At 39.9% G+C, this 22,091-nt stretch overlaps 3 protein-coding genes across 4 annotated transcripts in view; 1 reads left to right on the top strand and 2 right to left on the bottom strand.

Annotated features, from left to right (window-relative positions):
* Positions 1-3,250, bottom strand: part of LOC140944986 (serine palmitoyltransferase 2-like) — a 17,900-nt gene extending 14,650 nt beyond the window's left edge. The window contains exon 1 of the mRNA XM_073394102.1: positions 2,987-3,250. Within this exon, the coding sequence (XP_073250203.1) occupies positions 2,987-3,250 (264 nt within the window). The remainder of the gene's footprint in view (positions 1-2,986) is intronic.
* The window catches only part of LOC140944987 (L-asparaginase-like), a 255,222-nt gene that overhangs the window by 22,380 nt on the left and 210,751 nt on the right, over positions 1-22,091 (top strand). The gene's annotated exons all lie outside the window — the stretch shown is intronic.
* Positions 9,589-21,377, bottom strand: LOC140943264 (serine palmitoyltransferase 2-like). Its single transcript, XM_073392333.1, has 11 exons — positions 20,947-21,377; positions 18,016-18,170; positions 16,563-16,708; positions 15,707-15,925; positions 14,421-14,526; positions 13,333-13,552; positions 12,477-12,603; positions 10,769-10,805; positions 10,429-10,527; positions 10,148-10,277; positions 9,589-9,666 (listed from the first exon to the last, which is right to left on the bottom strand). The coding sequence occupies exons 1-11, from the start codon at positions 21,283-21,285 to the stop codon at positions 9,589-9,591; spliced, it is 1,656 nt and encodes a 551-aa protein (XP_073248434.1). The 5' UTR covers positions 21,286-21,377.

Here is a 22,091-nt window from a genome sequence, read left to right on the forward strand (position 1 = left end):
TTTCAGCGGAAGTAATTGCTTCCTTCATTCAAGTATGGCCGGAAGAATATGTTTGTTGTTCTAAAGATAAGATCACATGCAAAACTGACTTGCATTTTTGTGAACTGTGATGAAAACAAGAAAATCTTTGCGTGTTGTTGCCCTCTCCGCCTCTTCTCTCGTAGTCTGCTGTCTGTAGTGCAATCTTAGCGTTCTATATTTGCACGACTCAACCCAGTGCTACAAACAAAGGACAACGCTCTTCCAGCCGTAGTTCGTAGTCCGTAGTCTCCGTATCCTAAACTCCCTAATTATTATGACTACTCATAGCGTCTCTAAACATTTCTCTAAAAACATTGTCCTTTTTAAATTTTGAAATCATTTTCATTGTATTCTTTGAGTGATCATCATTTTTACTCACTGTGTTTACATGCAATAAAAAGCAAGCCTTAACCACATAAAGGCCTACGCCATGAAATTGTTCTGTAAGTTAGGGGTTGTGTAAGCCGTGCAAAGACAAATCAATACATGCAAGTCAGGCAACCTTTGGTACCTTAGAAAAGATTTCAGCTCTGTGACCTCAACGGCTTTTCAATTGTTACAGCATGGGTTTAAAGATCAGTAAACACGAACAACAGCAAGTTTAAAAGGCTTAACGCTTTCCAGATTTAAACATCACAACTCATGGTCAAAAACAAGACTAAATCTACAGTCAAGCAGCAAAATCAAACAGTTTGTGGTCGCTCATTTCTTGATATATCGCTACAATAGTTGTTTTCCTAACATTTTGACTATTTGGTAATTAAGTACTTTTAGTGGATTGTTAATTATATTGATACAACTGCAAAATATATCCTAACAACTAAGTCAACAGAGATCCTCTTAGATACAACATTTACATCCAATCTTCAGAGAAGAAAATATTATGCAAAATTCAACTTATAACGAAATACTGCTTGAAAAAATCTGCTATTGTAAATTGATTTAATCTTGATTTGATGAGGTAATTTGACGTCCGTTAGGTTTTTCTCGTTTGCCGAAGAACCCAACATCAAAAGCATTCAAAAGCATCAAAAGAAAGCTACCGAACTGGGTTTCCTTTTCCGCGTGGCATAATTTCGGGAGATTTTTGTGTACGATTCAGTGACGAACGATCATGAGTCCTCGGGAGTCAATTCAACTGGTTGCTAATAAAGACAGTAAACCACGGAGGATACCAGCAGATTTTGAAAAACTACAATCTGAGAGCCAAAGAAAATGGAAGAACCTGAGCAGATCTTAAGAGAATTTCTAGAGGAAATTTTCACGTAGTATAATTGTTCAAGGTCTTGCACCTTTTAAAATATCATTTATTTAACTCGATCTACTTGTAGATAGTGGTTTAAAAACTTTTTTTGCCATTGGTGTAAGAGTGAACTATCCTTATTTTCGTTTCGCTATAAAAATAACTTGCTGGTAAGTAAAAAGAAAAAAAGCTCTTCGATATCTTGTCGCAGCTGCAAATTGTAAAACGATTCTCACAGCTGAGTCAACAAAGACAAGACTAATGAATTTGAAGTGTTTCCGGTTTAAACGAGCAATAGTTATTAATTATTGATTTGCATATGCATGTTGAAGGAGTGAAAATTTACACAACAACTGAAGCGTTTCTGTTAGTTCAAAAAAATACTTGCATACCATTGAATATCACATACATCAGTCGCTTTTTCCGAACGTAATAGAGATCCATTCAAAAAGCGAAAATCAGGCATTTTCTACCTGTTTTTTTTTTTTTTTTAAATAATTATGTTACAAATATTACTAGGACTTTGAAACAAAGTTACGACTTGATATTTTTCTGAATGCTGAACCTAAAAGTGTTACTAGAAACTGAAATACAGAAAATACAGAAGCTGACGGGTTGAAATCAAATACACATCCGCATTTGAATCCGGGGGGACTCCCATATGGAAGGGACGGAAGCTCGTCGCTACATTACTTTGGAGTGGGGAAGAAATTGTAGGTTTAGTTCTCTCTTAGGTTGTTTAGAATAGAAAGCGCATATTGTTATCCAATAGGTTTAGCTTAGGGGTTAAGCGGAAAGAACCCACACCGTTGTCAACTTCTTTAGAACAATTAAAATTACTACAGCACTTATTTGGTTGTCTGTTTTGGTCAGGGGTCTCCTACACAACTCAAATATGGCCAGAGCCCTAAGGTTTTAAAAATAATTCTTATTTTCCGAAGAGTATTCTCGTCCCTAAACCTTCAATTTCCTAGTATACTCAAGCAAAAGCATTTCAAACTGATTCTTCGACCGGATACAGTCGAGGTTCTCCTAGCTTGCTGACGGGGTATAAAATTTCTTGAAGACTCTCTAATCGTCCCCTTTTCAATTTATATATGTGTAGCTAAGAGCAATATTCTTTTTGCCAGTGGCCGTTATTCTTTTCACATAAATAATTCTCAATCGATCTGCATAAGGCGTGTTACTAATATTTTTGTGCTGTAAAGCCATCCCCCCTTTTTTCGTTCAGCGTCGAATGCGTTTCCTGATATTGGGTCGGCCGGTCGGATTGAAAAAAAAAACCTAAAATCAAAAATCACAGGAAGTCTCGGAATAGGAGGTCCTGGTTCCCCATGATGACGTTAAAAGTTAACATTTACATATCATGGATTAACAAAATGCACAATATACTGTAAAAAATGTTCCTGTTTTTGTTCTTGTTTTTCTTTACACTGTTACTATGCTCATTTTTCAGATTAAAAGGATTATTTCAAATGAAAAATGGTTTAACTACGTTGTTACTTCTTTTTTTTTTTTTTTGAAATGTCAAAAATTTGGGTAGGTGGAACGATGCTAAACGGAATAAAAAAAGGGGATGGCCTAACGTGTTATGTAAACACCGGTTTGCCAGCGTTTTACTTCCATTGTTCTCGATTAGAATGTATTTACAGCGAATGAGCTCTCAAAATTCACCTCTTTTCTCAAATATAACTACCAACCTTTATTGAAATTATTTCTTACCTCGTTGCCGTTTTCTTTAACTGTCTTGCATTTTTCTAATCCATGTTTACGCAAAAAGTCACGGAAATAACCGAAAATTATATAAAAGAAGTACGCGAGATAGGTCATCACCGCGGCATGGAAAGGAGTTTCTTCGAACTCATCCCGAGATTCGGCGACATAATTTCCATCTTTTTTGCCGTAGCTAAATAATCCATTCGATCCAGGAGCACAACCATTTTTTGAGGAGAGATGCTTTCTCGCGGGGCCAGCTCCACTGACCATGTTTGTTGCTGTTGACTTTTTCCTGGTTGCTCCTGCCAGAGTCACACATAGGGCTAAAAGCGAAGCACTCGACAATATTTATAGTTGTTCAAACAAAATATAAAATCATGTAATGCTAAGCAGCGAAGGCAACGCCGGAGAACGGTGAAAAACAACAATAGGTCTAATTAGCTAAAAAGCAACTTTACACGTGCAGCACACTTTTTTTGTACATTTCTTTGCCGCTGTTTTGCACGACTACAACGTGAAACTTCCAGAAACTTCCCTGTTTACATGGAGTGGGGGACCCGTTCTAGTGGGGTAGGTTTCTTTTGTTTTGTGTCCTCCAGAGCGTGAAAACAAAAGAAACCAAACCCACTAGACCGGGGTCCCCCACTCCATGTAAACAGGCCCTAAGTTACACTTTTTTTTCGTTCACTTTTTTTTCACTGCCGCTCATTTTCACCTTGCATTGGTGGCCGCTAGCATTTCTCATTTTGTCACCGCCGTTACAAAATTTTCATGTTGTTCTTCCAACAAAAAAATGTCTCCTTTGTTTTTTATCTCTCGCTCTAAATCTCTGTCGCCCTTTTTCTCGTTGAACTTCGCTGGCCTGCCGCCTACTTTCTCTTTTTCTCTGTGTTTCTCTTGCTCTATATTCCAAATTTGTGGACATGACAATTAATCTAAACTTAATACTTTAGAAAACACGGATACAGAGACAATTTCCGCTTTCCATTTTCCTCTTCATTGACTCTTTAGTTGTTTCTGCTTTACAAGACGCAGGTGGCTATGCGATTTCCCGTCAAAATAACCTCGAGATTGATTTGGGTTGCCATACCTGTTGATTGAATTTCGTTTACATTGGTATGCCTGTGGTGCGGACGTACGGTCTCTCGGGCAGTGTACGGTCACGTGATTACCAAATTTTCTTGGATGGGTAGTTTACCACATTTTCTTACCCATGGTGCTCCGCTGCGCGCTTCGCGCGAGAGAGCTCTGCTATGAATGAAGCCACTTGGCTTGTCAATCAGTTCAGTCAAGCGCATGAAATGAAATCAATGATATTAGTGAACATGATTACGGAAAAATTCTTTCTACTCATTTATATCGCTGTGGCTATATGCCCGGAAGCCGGGAAGGGTCTTAAAAAAACTAAATGTCCAGCAGTCAGAATTATTTTGGAATTTTGTTCGAAATCCCTTTTTCTAATCGTCTGAAAGTATTCTATCTTCATTTACAATCGCCAAGCGAGTTACAGCACGTGACTAACGGGCACGTTTTCGCACTGGCTAAATACCCGGCAGTCCGAGAGGCGACTGGAAAGTTAGAAAGCCTGTTATTAAGCCAATGAGTACATACTTGCCTCCATCGATTATTTTTCCAAAGCAATGACGAAGATACAGCGCTTTCATTTTGAATCCTCATTTTGCAAGGCCTCACTGAGGCCTCTTGCCGCTTCCAGCTAAACTCTCGACACAGCTTGAGTCTTAGAAAGCAGGCTCCTCTAATTTTATTTTTTTTTTTACGAATTCCCCTCAGAGTATTCTATTCTTGTTTAGAATTGGAGAGTAATGGGAAATCAGTGGCGTTTCATAACCGCAAGTTGCTTAGCCGGAATGGCACTCGCGGTCTCGAGTACTGGGGTTGACTCACGGGCACGGTTTCTCCCGTCTAAGTGCTCAGCAGTCCAATTTGTTGTGGGGATTTTCAAAAAGTGGCTCCTTAGCTCCCATGAAAGTATGCCATCGACCTTCATAGCAGCCACGCGAGCACTGAGGGTCCAATTAACGGTTAAACATCTTACTTCCTATGTCTGAGTCTGTTATTCCAGTTAAACCTAATATTCCTTTGCCAGCAGGATGCACAGGTTTGGTTGAACCTGACTCCAGATTAGTTTAGCGATACCATATTTGTGGTGCTTCACAGCTGGAAAGTCTATCTCCAGATTTCACCATCCCAATTCGAGTACTTAATCCTACAAATAAGCCTGTGACTAGTTATCGCCGAACCAACGTGGGATTGTTTAGTCCTTCAGCATCCACTATGTCTGTAATTACTACTGATGACCACGCCCAGACACCGCCCCCTTCGACTGCTGACGCTTCTCCAGTCCACCGTACGAAAAAAGATGGCGGCTGCGCATTTTACCACAATTCCTTTCGAACCTAACACGGCCAATTACACATTAAGTCATATTTTTTGGGGGGGGGAGGGGGGGGGGCGAAATTCGTCCCTGTAATAGCAACATTGCCTATCATAAGTTTGAAGTTTATAAAACGTTTCTGTGCGTTTTTATGAGCAATTTTATGGTTTTCATGCCCTAAGAACTGTGGGTAAATGTACCAGTCGCCATCTTTTTAGGTACGGTGGATTCCTGTAGATCTCTCCTAAGATTTAGGGCTCCTATTGATAACAGATATACTTTTAAGTATTCTGAAGGGATTACCCTAGTTAAATAAAGGTTACTACTACTACTCTCTTCGACCAATTTAAACGCAGAACAGAAAGTGAAACTGCAGTCCCTTCTATCTTAGTACAGAGATATTTTTGCATTAACTCCAGAGGAACTTGGACGTACTGGACTGGTGAGGCATCGCATTGATACAGGTGATCACCCACTCCTAAGACCACGCCCATACCGTGTTGAAGAACATCAACGCGGTATCATAGAAGAACATATTACAGCAAGAGACTATAAAGGGGACAGAGAGGGCATCCCCCATATACACCCTATTCCATAGGTAATTCGTCTCGAGTTATTTTTAACACCACAGATCTCAAGGAGGATTAGACAACAGCCAATCACATTGCTCGAATGTGTTCCGCGTGGATGACCCACGCTGAGAGCCACTCGTCCTTCACGAAATGACGCAGAACAAAATGGGGGAAGACGCGGAGAGCGATTTTGCTATTCCTTTTGTCGGCGAAAACGACTACAGCGAGATTTCTGCGAAAGCTGTGTCAGCGAAACCGAAATAAAAAAAGAATCGCCCTTCCTTTCTTGTATAGAGCAAACAGTACAGCAGGGAAATCCTTAACTCAAAAATATTCTCTCAGGATCATCTATAATTTACAGTTTGAAGAGAGCAATTTCTGGTTTGATGTTTATTTTTTTCAGTCTTTATAGCGATTATTCCTACCCACTTACTTTGTCAATTGTAGGCGAACCCTCCTAAAGCTGAATTTCAAGGGACCATATTCAAGCTCGGAAAGAGAAATAAAATTTCGTCGTTGCTTATTTACGTCCTCCATAAAACGCGAAATTAGGCATTTTCACGTCGTAGTCGTGCAAAAACGGGAAACAAATAAACAAAAAAGTGTGTTGCACGTGCGAAGTTGTTGTTTTGCTAATTAAACCTATTGTTTTTTTGACGTTCTAGCTGTCATCCACGTCGTTGGATCTTAAACTCCCTAAATTGTACAAACGACCGGTTTCAATAGACCGGCGAAATTGCTCATTTTATTAAAGCACTGAGGTTACGACAACTTCGAGTTAAACTGATTTCACGGGTTGTCAAAGAGTCCAGCGATTCCTTTTTCCCAGGTGAGCGCCGACTCATTTCGCTTCAATATTCAGGAAATTGCTCTCGATCTTTCTACGCTTTCATTGTCTCTCGCCCGACATGTTTTGCACGGCGTTTGGTCATGCGAAGCCTCCACGAAACATCCACGCCTCGCGCGAAGTAACTTTATCCCGATTCTAAAAATAACTCGAGACGAATTACCTATGGAATAGGGTGTATATAGGGGATTCCGTCTCTGTCCCCTTTATAGTCTCTTGAAATAGCAGATGTTGTCCGTCGAGTTGTCTTCTTGCTATGTTTTTAGACAATAGTTCGTCGTGAAATCAGTAAAATGTTCCGCCGACTGTTCGGCCATTTTTCTTTTCACAATCATAACAATTCAACCTCGTCCCCAGGTCTTCTCGGTTAACGGTACATTCACCTCCAACTGTGCTGCACTTTTGACGTCATCGGTTGATAATTAATCTCAAAATTCTTCCAAATTTGGTCAACAGTAGCTGTTTATGGTGACTTATGCGTGTGCTTTTAGCCAATCAGAAACGGAGAAATATTTTGAATGAATAATAATATCACTTTTCATTTTTCAGTTAACTACTAATTTTTTTGGCCAATTATCAGTTAACTACTGTTTTTTTGGCCAAATATCAGATAACTGTTAATCCCATTCGCACCCTCTAAGAATGTTCAATTCCGTATTTTCTAGTGTAGGTAGCCAGCCAAGCTCAAGGACGTCCCTTTCTGAGCAGAAACTATTCAAGACAAAACCAGCAGCAGCATTCTGAACGCGTTGTACTCTTTTCTGCAGATATGCGGGAAGTGGATAAGTCACGGAGACATTAAAGTTAAGTTTGGATAGCACGAGGATTTGAACAAGAGACTTCTTAGTATCTTGTGGTGTCATATTCTTGATCTTTCTTATAGTGCGGCTAGCACTTTATAGCATGATGATGTGACCTCATTTACACGTTCTGTCCATTTAAGGTCCTCAATAAGCCAAGTTACTAACAACTTAAATTTCCCTTCCCTATCAATTAACTGTCTTATGTTTCAAGGTGAGAGGGGGAGTGTATCCGTTAAGATTATGCACTTTATAGACACCTCCTTGATGGTAATAACCGTCTGCTTACCAATAATAAGTTATGGAAAATAGGTTGCATCCAAGAGGATAAATGTTTACTACGCAAAACGGATTCGGAATCCCTTTACCTCATCTTTTTCGAAAGCAGACACACCAAGCAGTTTTGGAAGGAATTTCAATATTACTTTTACACATTGACAAGAGAATTCGTCTTTCTGGCCTTGCAATTACCGGAATATTATATACAAATTGTCCTAAGCTGAATTATTTGATACTGATCGCTAAACTATACTGATGGGGTTGTAGAAGAAATCAGACTCTTCCAAGTACAACTGCCTTTTCATCCAAGGTTAAAATTAAGTATGAAACAGAAAAGGCTATATGCGTTAAAACAAATGAAATGGACAATTTTAATAAGAAGTGGGCTCTGCCTTTGGACTCTATACCCTAGTAACGCGTATACTCCGAACGTTTTTTTTTTGTATAGTTACTTTAGTGTTAAAGTTTAGAGCGGTTTTCACTTGACTGTCAAAAGTAATTGAGGAATTGGTTTGGTTTTGGTTTTACTACGCCCTTTGGTTGGCTAGTGTATTTACTTTGGTTTTGGTTTTACGACAGTCAAGTGAAAACCGCTCTATAATGTAATGTATTGTATTTGTAATGTATTGTAGTGCAATATTATGCAATGCCATGTAACGTTAGTATTGTAACGCTGTGGAGTATTTAATAAAAGTTTGAAATAATGATAAGCTCCAGCCGGTGGTGGGGGGAGGGAAGACTGAGGTACGAGAAACAAGAGGTTCCCCTCTCCGAGTCCCCTTGAGTTTTTACTCACGCTAGGCCAGGGAGGCCTTCATTGAATAACACTTCCACCGTGTTTTCTCCAGAAAAAGCTCACTTTTTCATTTTAGATCTCTAAAGCGGAGAGTCACATATCGAAGAGGTGTTCAAACTATAGCGGATAGCTTTTGTGTCAACATAGCCTCGGAGAGATCTCCTTGCTGTGTATATGTTACCGTGTGAACGAGTAAGGGCCTGTCGACATGGAGGTGAGGGACCCCAGGTAGGTGAGGTAACCCGCTTAGGTGGGGTAACCCGCCTGTCCATATAATCTTTTATTTTAATTTGATCACGTTTACATGATGGGTGGGGTGACCCACCACATGTTACCTCACCTATCTGGGGTCCCCCACCTCCATGTAAACAGGCTCGACGTATGAACACGCGCAATCGCAACCATTATTAGCGATACCCAATCGTCGCCGCCACCCAACAATTTTCCTTGGGTATTTATTTCTTCTAGAAACATTGAGTCGCATTTAACAAAATCGCATAGAAATTCTAAGAGCATTCCTATTTATGTCAGTTTACTGCCGCTGAGAGAGATTGGCTTGCTGTGTATGTTACCGTATGAACGAGTAACTATGAACACGAGCGTGCGCAACTATCATTAGCGATCGACCCCATCCCCCTCGTCGCCCAACCATTTTCCTTGGGTATTAATAGAGCCTTTTTACATGACATCACGGCGGCCATAGTTCCAAGACAACGAAACGTCCGCCATGTTGGGGTTCCAAAGCAGTCCTGTGGGAGTTGACTTTTTTTATGAAAACGCTTTCTTTTGGTCCAATAAATTTGCATAGATGCTGGTCACGTGACTATTCATTTTAGATACATAAAACGAACTTTTAGTCACTAAATTAAATTTTATATCCAGCTCCGCCCAATTTAAAAAACTAAATGTCACTTCAGCTTCATTGATATGTTGTGGGTGTCCTCCGTGAATACTTCACCTTGAGTATGTCACCTACTTCATCGATGGCTTCCAGCGCCTAAAAAACAACCAGATAATCCTTAGACAACACAACAAACCAAAAGGCTAAGGCATGCAGACAACTACAATTACAAATAATTTATGACAAAGCAGGGCGGTAACTAGGATATTCTAGAGGTACGCACAATTTTCCAGATACCTCTAACCCACCCTCCCCTTACAACAGCATGTTGATGCTTTATATATGTACGCGTTTTTCCCGCCTTTTTTTCTGAATGTATCGATCCACTAATAAATCACGCGTTTCTTCTCCGGAAACCGAAATTTGGGTGTAAAAAGGAAAAGTCTGTTGTTTTAGGAAAAGATTATTTCATAAAAATAAGCAGAATTAAATGAATTAAGAAATGTTGTGCTTTTTAATCTATTTTATTTTTTCCAGAAAATTCGTTTTTTAATCTATATAATTATATATTTTTTGGTATGCACGTGCGTACCGTCCGTACAGTTAGCCACACCCTTGCAAAGAGACCTTAGCTTACCCTGTCTAACATTTCTCTCGAGTGTGATGCTGAGAGACAGATTCTCGCCCGGGCTTCGATTATGGAGGTGGCAGGAAACCCAACTATTACTACAGCTATGTTTCTTTTCAACAATTCCCTAGAGAAGGCGCTGAAAGAGAGTATAGATGGATTGTGAGTGACAACACTTGGGACAGATGCAAAAACACCTTCGCATACGCATGCAAAAGTGCAGAAAGACATTAAGCAACATTTCAATAAGACAAGAAATAAATCTTCTATAAAGTTAAAGCTTGACTTACACGCATTTTGCCGGCAAGTAAAGAAGAATGGGCACCACTGCTGAAGCTTCATGGCCATACACGATAAATCCCATGTCTTTCAATCTTTGTCTAAAGTACCTGTTAAACAGCGGCGTGTAAGAGCGAGGTTCAAATCTAAAGCATTTATATTCTTTAGAAATTTTAACTAAGCTTTTATTTATCTTTGTACTGAATCAAAAGTCATATATCTATCTCCACCACTATTAGTTCCACCACTTTTGCTAATCTCAAAAAGCGTCTTCGGGACCTTCCTTCTTTCTCATACCGTTGAAACTGCCTGTGAAATTGTATCCAAATTTTCATGACATTTTACGCTTACCTGCTATTCTCTGCCAAGGCCGTAATCCTTTGTCTACCTAGTATGATTGAAAACAAAACAATTCATAGCAACAATTATTTGTGGTCAAACGACACTTGCTAAATGTACATGCTTATGCAGACGACACGCATTTAGCCTTTAAGCCGGCTGACTGTGCCTTGACTGCTAACGAAGCTATTTCTGCTATGGAGCTCTGCGTTCGCGAGAGCGTAGATGTTGTGTGATAAATTCAAGATTAATGACGATAAGACAAGAGTTATCATTATAGGTACGCGACAGCAATTGACAAGGGTTCAAGTTGACTGTCTTACAGTTGGGGATGCTCGTGTACCGACCCTTTGTTTCCGCCGATAAAAATTTAGGAACTTGGATTGACATAGCCTGAATTTCATACGATTACTTCGAGTCGTTTCTTTGAGGGAGTAAAAACGACTTGAAGTAATCGTCTGATTCAGGATTGACATTAATCTTAGCCTACAGGATGACTAAAATACAACACATGTAAAGCCGCGTATAACCATCTTAGAAATGTCAGGCGTATAAGAAAATATTTAAGTACCAAAGCAAGACAAACATTGGTTCTTGCACTAACAATAGGACGTATCGATTATTGTAACAGTATTCTATATGGTCTTCCATACATATAACAAAACGTCAACGCCTTCAGATCTCTGCCGCAAGACTAATTTTTAATATACCTAGATTTTCACACATCACTCCAGTTTTACAGTCATTACACTGGCTTCCAGTTAAATTTAGGATAGAATTTTGAGATTATGTTAATTACATTTAAAGAAAACAGCCTACATTTTGCGACGCTACCACGGTGGTTTCCCCGCGAAATGACGTCTGAGAATAAAACGACCACAGAAATTCTATAGTGATGACGTGCCACTACCAAGATCTGGGTAGTTCTTTTGATTGGTCGTGCAGCGAGGGAAATTTTTCTTGAATCGATCAGACATACTCCCCAGAAATGGGTAAGTGACACGTCATCAGTATGGAATTTCTGTGCGCGTTCCCCCTCAGACGTCATTAGGGACATTAAGATCCGACGACGCGAAGGCAACAAAAACGTCGCTTAAAAAGTGAATTTGCGTTCTTTCAGCCTTTATCGCAGTTATTCATACCCACTTACTTTGTCAAATGTAGGGGAACCCCGGTCTGGAATTTAATTCCTAGGGACCATATCCAAGTTCAAAAAGAGAAATAAAATTTCGTCGTTGCTTTTTTATGTCTTCCATAAAACGCGAAATTATGCATTTTCACGTCGTAGTAGTGCAAAAACGGGCAAAGAAATGTACAAAAAAGCGTGATGTACGTGAAAAGTTATTGTTTTGCTTATAGAAATTATTGTTTGTTTCTTTTAACGTTCTCGTTGCCGTCCGCGTAGTTAGATCTTAAAGTCCCTATTTGGCGGGAAAACCACCTTGGTGGCGTCGGGAAGTGCCGGCTATTTTCTCAGGCTACAGAAGGAATAGCACTAGGCTCGATTGTAGCTGATTGTCGATTCCAGTGTTCTGTAGCCTGCTACAGTAGCAAGCTCTCCATTTATGGCGAGAGAAGCGAGCCGGGAGGGGAAGACTCCCCGTAATGGCCATGGAGAGCTTGCTCGGAGGTTAAATGCCCTGTATTCAAATCCAGAATTTAACTGGAATGAACGTCATTCTATAAACAGTATTTGGACTGCATGGAAGGATGTCGATACCTCTATTCGTACCGTCCTCTCCCATGATGATTTTCATTGACTTTATAATTTGCATCGCCACTGGTGGGGACATGAAGGATGCGTATGTAGCGCTATGGGATTTTCCACGGATATGGTTTATTATCTCCTAGTACAAAAGAGTTATCGTGTATTGGTGATAAGAAGGGAGTTGAACAATCTATAAACATTTAGTTTTTAGACAAACGCGAGGGGGACGCTTGGTTGTTGCGATAAAATTGGGGGGAATCAGAAAATAGTAATCAGCAATCATTATAAACTGGATGCAACTATATCAAAAGAGTATACTACGACCGAAATTACAAAAATAAAAGAGTCCAAAAAACGGATCAAAACGCACACCTTTCAGCCAGTAACATTGTGGCAAAACTTACAGACGACCAAACCTAAAGCGACCTATTTGAGCAATCGGGTCAATATCGAGATTTTAATGGAACTATCCACTGACGAGTCACAATTCACTTAGGCTCTAATAATGACTTTCACACAGGCTTTCAAAACGTCAGCCACGTCTACCAATAGTCATATTCAGGACAACACTCGCCAAGACGATCATATTTTAGCTACTTATGACACGCTCCTGGGTTCAAACCATTTACCACAAACGGATTTAGAGGTCGACCGAGAGTGGACCGCGGCGAAACATTTTTCTGTGAAATCTTGTATTATTTTTAGAGAATTCTCGGTAAAAATAAAATTGTATCTATATATAAATAAATAAATGCCATATGTCCCCGCCGCCCCATTCTGAACTTTCTGGATCCGCCCCCTGTTTACAGGATTTTTTATGTTACACTATAGAGAAGCCAACATTACGCAGGGCCACTAGGGCTCTTACCTCAGACGCCGCAATGTACCCCCCTGCTGCACCAAAACTCTTAGTAAATGTACCCATCATGATGTCGACATCTTTAGGGTCCACTCCAAAGTAATCAGTCACGCCTCTTCCACGAGGACCCATGGCACCAATGCTGTGGGCCTCGTCCAAGTAAAGATACGCTTTGTATTTCTTTTTAAGGGCAACTACTTCTGTAAGCTTGGCTAATGAACCTTCCATGCTTAAAAAATAAAATAAAATGAAGATGTAAATTTGGATGTGAATTTGCATGCCTCGTAAGCCAAAACTTGCAGTGTTTGCCACATGACGTGTGTAAGAGGATTGATTGTATATGATTTTCTTTTCTCATGTAAGGTAATGTGGATTCCACAATGCAGCAAACTTTTGCTAAAAGAATCTCAGGGCTTTGAAATCCAGAATTCAGCTAAAGGAATCCCGAATCCGCTAACAATTGGAATCCGGAGACCACGTTCCACTGACAAGAAATCCGGAATTCATAGCGTGAAATCCATAATCCAAGAACTGTCTTGACTTATCTTGCATGGTGCGATTCTATTATCATCTCATTAATATGAATTGATTCTCATAATTCAGAATATCTTAGCAATGCAAGACTTTTTGGATCAGCGGTCGAGGTACCTGTGCAAAAATTTGGTTGTCCTATGAAAAGCTTCACGCAAAAGACAACAGGGGTTAGATTCCAGTGACTAGTGTTGAAATTGTGAATGCGCCAACATTGTGCAGCATCAGACTCCTCCACAGGTACCTCAAGAAATTGCACGAAACGAGCCAAATGACAGAGAAAGGGCGGGGAACTTCAAAGGTAGGGCAGTAACGGTAGGGACTCTCTTGGGTTAATTTCACACCTGTTTCGTCAAGGGCCTTATTTGGCCTTATTTATAGTTCCTCGTCACTTTTCGTCAACGGCCTTACAAAATTTCGTTATTTCGCAATTTTCGTAACATTCTAGCAAAATTTTGTGAATGTAAATTCCGAAACAGAGTAAACCTGGACATATCTCTAATTACACATGGTGAAAGAGACATCCGAGGTTCGACGCAGACGAAGCAACTTTCCTTTAGACTTACCTATAAACTCCTTCAACAATTATTAAAATCTTTTTCCACGCTCTGTGCGTCCTTGGTTGTCCTTGGACAACAGCTTCCCTTAGGGTCTTCTCTAAACACTTCATATCTTCGAAAAGTATTGAAGACAAAGAAAATATAAAAAACGACGTTGCCTGAGCAATAAACGCGGAGAGTAGGGTTGTTTAATATTAAGCCATCCATTTCAAGTTGCACCCTCCCCCTTTGAACCAATCAGGACGCAAATCAGACTTTAGCAGTTGAGTCTTGTGCTCAACCTGTGCAATGGGTAGCCTCCCTTGCAGCCGTTTTTGTCTCGTAACCCAACGCTCCTCCCCCTTCCCTTGGGGAGGACCTTTGCGCGACGAGACAAAATCGGCTGCTTGGGAAACAATGCAAAAGGCGCAAACAGGCTACAGCGGACATATCGCTCCCCCTCACCGCACTTTTCAGGTGTTGAATACTTGTAAAGCGAGGGAGTTCCGTTTACGGGTGTTAAACATCGGAAAACATGGTATTCAACAGTGAAAAAGAAACGAGAAAAATGCTACAGCTCCAAGTGCTTTAAAAGCGTGCTACTAGAACCGAGCGCAGGAAAATAGGAATATCATTTATTCACAATATTTCTCCGTTTCTGATTGAATTCCACGTATAATTCATCATAACCAGCTACTGTCGACCAAATCTGGAAGAATTTTGCGATATGTGAACTGATGACCTCAATCGTACAGCAAAATCGCCAGATTATTGAACGGTTAACCGAGAAGACCTGGGGACGAGGTTGGGATTTTTGGTAGTAAATACCTATAAAGTACAAGAACGAGAAGTCCGAAGGCGGAACATTTCACTCATTTCACGAGGATGAAATAGGTGAACTATTGGCTAAAAACATAGCAAGAACCGCAAGAAGACAACTCGACCAACGACATCTGCTATTTGGAAAATATTTGCAGAACTAAACAAAGTTAACCTTTATCTCCTAAACGTGCACTATCGAAGATGAACTTAACATTGATGAAGGTAAGCATGTTTTAGCTTGTTTTTAAACTAGGAATTATTTTGAATGAATAATAAGAATGAGGCTGAATATCATCTGAAGAAAACTGTAGATCAAGGAGGGTGTTATCCTCCTCGGCCGCAGAGATGTTGTTTTGCCAATCTAAACCTCTCGCTTTTTAGCAGTTCTCGTTGCCGTCGCCGTTGCTAAAGCTCTTATCGAACCATCTACGGCGCTTTACTAATTCTTATCGAATGTTATACACCAGACATAGTTATTAAATTCATTTTACCATTATGTTTGAAGACTTTAATTTTAGCTCCTGAAAGTCTCGCTCCTAAGATGAGGGAGGTGTGGTTGAGCTTGTCACTGATGATCAAATCTCCTTTCCCCACCAGGGCGGGTATATTTGCGGAGTTGGTGGCGAATCCCATTCCAAACACCATAGCTGCAGGTTTACCGACAAACCGTGCAACCAGGCCTTCCAGCTCGTTGTGAATGGCGAGAGTGCCTGATAATAAGAATTTAAATATCACACAGATTACAAAAAAAAAAAGGAAGAAGAGAAGACAGCTAGGGAAAATTGTGATGGGAACTGTATAAGTCCTTTGTCGGGGACACGTTGCTCATGTTATAATGACCAAGTTACCTATTTAGAATGACTCTATCAAAAAGCACGTGAAACGTGACTCGCATGTGAACATTTTAAACAGGTACCAAGGCCTACTATGGGACCTTAAGGTGCCTTAACTTTAGGCGACTTTTTTTTTTATTTAAGGCGACTTTAGGCGGTTTTAGAAAAATTTGCGAAAAAATTATGCGAGCGAAAGGCGACGTTAATACCCCAGATCAGGCCTGATGCCACGAGTTTTGATCGTGAGAACAAGTAGACCGACTAGCCAACGAAAGGTATCGTGACTGACTAGAGGAACCTTTCGCTATGCTCATCAAGTTTCCAAGGTGTCCCTCTCAGACCACAGGCTAACATTGTAACGTAAATGAGATAAGAAAAGGATCTTACTTCGTCGTCATATATCTTTTACAAAGTCGAACAAAAATATCGGAACGGCGGCACGATTGCTAGACCATCGGGAATAGATGCTAAAAGAAAAGTTCAAAAGTTTTTCAATGCAAAAATATTCTCTCACCATATTCATTTCTTGGGCTACAACCCGCAACACCGTATCTGCGTACCGCCTGGTCAGCGGCTTCTGAACATGGCCCAGAATTCTCGGCGAACCCAAGATAGTTGTATGATGCAAGATTCAACGCCCTGGTCTTCGTTCCAGGGTAACTGTGAATTTAAAGAAAAAGGAACGTCATCGAACATAAGACGAAAATCTTGGCACTTATTTGCGAAATGCTTCTGAAAGTTTTTTTGCACTGCCAAGTAACAGAAACTCGTGAGCATAATTTGGAAATCTAGGGACTTATACATTAATTTCTGCATAATTTGCCACTCTTCAGGAGCACAATCAGCCGAGGCCTAACTGCTGTCGTTTTGCGACACAGTAGCTCCCTTGGTGAAGTATACCGAACTCTCGCATTGCGGAAACCTCGTTATTACAGACACCCCAATAATATGGACCATTACAGATTTTTGACTGAAAAACACTCCTGTAATTACGTACTCCCGCTGGCGAAGTTACGGGTTGGGGTACTCCCTATGATGGCCTATACGGTCAAAGTGTAGAAAAATCTGTCATTTTGGTATTTAAAAGACCCTTAATTGAAATATTTTGAACAGACGCACCTTACAGTCGTATCATTTAATTTAATATTAAGCGCTGCATGTAATGAAAACAAGACTTACTGTTACTAGGTATTTGAAATGGGCACCATTTTTCTATGGAAGGAACACGAAAGGGATACTATTTTTTGCCAAAAGTGGTATATAAAAGGTTACTAAGGGGTTAGAACTCGAGGTAGAGCCTTACCATATAAAATCATGTTAAGTAGCTCCCCAGGCGTAGCTATGTAAAGCTTCTTTCTATTCTCTTTCAACATTAACAAACAACTTGAAAAAGATATTCATCCGTCTTTTATCATCGCATCCGGTTGTCTTTTTGGCTGGATTTACGATTCCTATATTGCGCATCAATCGAGCGGCTTACAACTATGTGCCATGCCTCTCTAATGCAAATGTTCTCTAAGCAAATTCTACTCAGGCCCTATTTTTACTTACGGACTCTCGCGATCGCTTTCCCACTTCAGAAACGATAAGGGAATGGGTACAAGCTTACGGCGCAACCATTTCTGGAATCGTTTGGGAGGACAAGCGTTAGTTTTGATTGGTTGGGTTGCCTTGAATACTATCAACCAATCATAACTAAGCAGGCGTTCCCAGAAATCACTGCAGCTAAAGCTTGCATTCATCCTCCCTTGAGCTTCTGAGGTGGGGAATGGAGCACAACGATTCGCGATCGCAGAGCTGAGGGTGTCCGAAATAATTGACTGTATACGGCAAAAAGTAAGCGATCGCAATCAAAAGCGCCGAAATTAAGGTCCATTCCAAACTAGTCCCAGTACTTTTTGCCCAACTAGGCCCAGTTTCAGCGCGAGGGGTCAAGAGCCTGTTAACAAGCTCCTGGGTAACCATACCTGAAGGTCCAGTTCCAGTCCTCTGATTCCCTGTCAAGCAGGTCTATCTCTCCACCTGGAACGCTACAGATCGGTCTGTTAAAGCAGTCTCTAACACGAGTATACATGTTCCGGGTGTAGAAACTCTCAAAATCAGAGTAGAGTGGTACAAAACCCTAACAAAACGAAGGAGAGGAAAATAAATAAATAAATGCACGACATTATTTAGAAAACCAACTCTCGGCCATTTGCATAAGATAGGTTGATTATGCTGAAACCGATACGATACCGATGCGCCTCAATAGTGAGGGCCGCTCCAAAAGGGGAGAATGGGGATTGCTATTGTTCCCTTGCTTTCTACAATAGTTAAAGTTTCCTCCTTGATTTTCAAGATACAATGTTCAACGGTTCGCCTTGTTTCTTAAAAGGAAATTATCAACATTTTATGTTCTCTTATTCCCCCAGACCTCTGGAAGGTCCTCGAAGTCATTTCAGCTTAATTACTCTTCTTTGCCTTCATTGGTCAGTTAACATCATTAAAACGAGTACTTTCCGATATACCCACCTTATAGACTTTATCCGCCCAAGAATTAGAACATGGATCCGATCTGTTTACACTCTTTCATTGCGTCTTTAAACATTTCTCTAAAAACCTTTCCTTTTTTAAATTTGGAAACCATTTTCATGGCTGGTATTTTTTTTGTGTGTGATCATTGTATTTATACCAACACTGTATGTACATCATAACAAAAGCAAACCTAACAAGCACATCATGAATGCCAGCCTACCCCATCAAATTGTTCTGTAATTAGTTAAGGGTCGTGTAGCCGTGCAAAGACGAATCATTAAGTGAAGTGTAAGTCAGGCAAGCGTTGTAAAACCCTTTGGTAACTCAGAAAAGTTCAGTCTTGTGGTCGCTCATTTCTGATATAACGCTATGATAGTTCACGGTTTTTTCTGACATTTTGACTATTTGGTAATTAGCGGATTGTTTAATAATTTTGGCACAGCTACAAAATATATCCTAACAACATTCAATCTTCTGAGAAGAAAATATTATGCAAGAAAAATTCAACTTATATCGAAATATTGCCTGAAAAAATTTGCTTTTATCAATTGATTGCATAAGTTAATTTGGCGTCCGTTAGGTTTTTCTCGTTTGCCGACGAACGCAACATCAAAAGCATTCAAAACAACAAAAGAAATATACTGTACTGGGTTTCCTTTCCGCTCGGTACAATTTCGGGAGATTTTCGTGTACGATTCAGTGACGAACGATTAGTCCTCGAGAGTGAATTCAACTCGTTGCTAATAGAGACAGTAAACGGCGACGGTAATAATTGGAAAGAGGATAGCAGCAGATTTTGAAAAACTACAATCTGAGAGCCAAAGAGTTAATGGCAGAACCTGAGCAGATCTTAAGAGAATTCTGGACGGAATTCTCAACTCTTTATCAATGATCGTAGTATTATTGTTCAAGGTCTTGCAGATAGTTGTTTAAAAACTTAATTGCCATGGGTGCAAGAGGGAACTATCCTTTTTTTCCTTTTCGCTATGACGATCTTGCTATTAAGTAATTATAAATAGAAAACTGAAAGCTCTTCGATATCTTGCCGCAGCTGCAAATTGTAAAACGATTCTCATAGCTGAGTCAACAACGAGAAGGACTAATGAATTTGAAGTGTTTCAGTTTAAAAGAGCAACAATTGTTAAAAAGTGATTCACCTGTTGAAGGATGAGAATTTACACCACAACTTAGAAGTGTTTCTGTTATAGTTAGGTCCGAAAAAATATTTGCATACCATCGAATACCACATACAAAAGCCGCTTTTTCCGAACAAGCCAAAATCAGGCACGGCATTTTTATAGCTGTGATTAAAATAATTATGTTACAAATACTACTAGGACTTTAAAACGACGTTACTAATTGATATTTATGAATGCCGAACCTAAAAGTGTAACTAGAAAAACTACATAAGCGGACGGGTTCAAATCAAATACACAGCTCTAAATAAGGTGAACATGACAGTCACTTCTCATTGGAATCCGGGGGGACTCCCATATGGAAGGGACGGAAGCTCGCCGCCATATTACCATGGGTGGGAGATGAATTGCAGGTTTTGTTCTCTCTTAGATTGTTTAGAATAGAAAGGTAATATTGTCACCCAACAAGTTTAGCTTAGGGTTGTGTAGAAAGAACCCACAAAATTACACTAAACTATACCTGTTTTCCATGAATGCCGTGTATCTAACTTAATTAACTAAAATGAAAAACATACAACAAAAATAACGCCAGAGCCCTCACCAGACTTAAAATGTTTAATTCCTATTTTGCGACGAGTATTCTCGTCCCTTTCAAACGAGAGTCGCTCCCAACCGGGGGTAGGTGACTTTTACGCGCCGGCATAAATTTTAGCGATCACGCCACTTTTCAGACGCGCTGTTGCGCACGCGTAAAGTTTCAAAAGTTCAAAGTTTAGAAAAAAAATTTAAATAGTATTGTGAAACAACAACAAATGAAAAGTAGATTTTAGGTACTTCTCTACAAACCACTATTCAAATAATGCAAACCTTCAATTTCCTAGTTTACCCAAGCAAAAATATTTTAAACTGATTCTTCGGCTGATACAATCGAGGTTCTCCTAGCTTGCTGCCGGGTTATAAAATTTCTTGAAGACTCTCTAATCGTCACCTGTTCAAATTATACATGAGTAGCTAAGAGCAATATTCCTTTTTCCAGAGGCCATTATTGCTTTTCACATAAATATTTCTCTATCGATCTGCATAAGGCGTTTTACTAATATTTTTGTGCTGTAACGTGTTATGTAACATAATACCGGTTTGCCAGAGTTTCACTTCCATTGTTCTCGATGTAGTCAAAGCGAACGAGCACTCAAAAATCACCTCTTTCCCCAAATATAACTACCAACCTTAATTAAAATTATTTCTCACCTCATTGCCGTTTTCTTTAACTGCCTTGTATTTTTCTAATCCATGGTTACGCGTAAAGTCACGGAAATAACCGAAAATTATTAAAAAGAAATAGGAGAGATAGGTCATCACCGCGGCATGGAAAGGGGTTTCTTCGAACTCATCTCGAGATTCGGCGACATTATTTCCATTTTTTTTCCTGTAGCTAAATAATCCGTTCGATCCAGGAGCACAACCATTTTTTGAGGAGAGTTGCTTCCTCGTGTGGGCAGCTCCAGTGACCATGTTTGTTGCTGTTGCTCGCGCCAGAGTCACGCTACGACAAGACGCTTGGCTTGTCATCAGTTCAGTCAAGCGCATGAAATGAAATCAATATTAGTGTTTCAAAACATGAATACGGTAAAATTCTTCCGACTTATTTCTATGGGCTACTTTTATGGCAGTATGTTTACTTTACGGAACATTTTAATTCCATTTTTTACAATGAATTGCATTATAAAAAGTCCTAAAGGCAAATATATAAATTGCATCATATCATTGTATTAAGATGGAGGTAAAATAAGGTCTACAAAATATTTTCCACTAATTTCGAAATGATTTGATGGCCTGCATTCTCATCCGCCATTGGGCTCTTGATATAACATTGAAAAAAGGGGCAAAATGAAAGAAGACCCTTCTGGCTCCTTATTCTGTGCTTAACCCGGGAGCTTAAAAGAGCGATGCACGCGTGAACCTGAAGTGAAGCCTATTTCGTTATGATAGGCGTTGACGCTACCACTGAGATTTGTATTGCTTTGTGTATTTACCCTTATAGAGACGAAATAGGGAACCCATGCTCTTATTTGTAAACTGCAAATGGAAATTAAACAATTAATGGTAACAGGACTGAGTGGAGTCAGTTTCTGTGGAGTTCAATTCGGTCTGTAATCATACGATTGATTGACAAAATCGGACGACTGCGTAGCGTGAGTCCGATTTGTTTAATCACAGGGCGCCCACACAATATGTTTGTGTAGCCGATTGTTATTTTATAGGAAATGTACTGGATTTACCGTTTGCCTACCTATAGCGATATATCGCACACTATGTATATAAATCAATGAAAAATAAACGTTGAATTACCTTATCTGTGGTATACAGTCGTCCTTTTGCTTCAAAAGCGGTCT

The sequence above is a fragment of the Porites lutea genome, chromosome 7 (genome assembly GCF_958299795.1).
Source record: "Porites lutea chromosome 7, jaPorLute2.1, whole genome shotgun sequence".
Taxonomy (NCBI): domain Eukaryota; kingdom Metazoa; phylum Cnidaria; class Anthozoa; order Scleractinia; family Poritidae; genus Porites; species Porites lutea.

Bases quoted from the DNA above. Each gene is read 5' to 3' on its own strand.
- LOC140943264 (XM_073392333.1), bottom strand. From the start codon at position 21,285: ATGCGCTTGACTGAACTGATGACAAGCCAAGCGTCTTGTCGTAGCGTG. The intron at 15,926-16,562 runs GTGAGAGAATAT...TCTTATTATCAG, and splicing joins TAGCCCAAGAAATGAATATG to GCACTCTCGCCATTCACAAC. The intron at 12,604-13,332 runs GTAAGAGCCCTA...CTTTTGTACTAG, and splicing joins GGTACATTGCGGCGTCTGAG to GAGATAATAAACCATATCCG.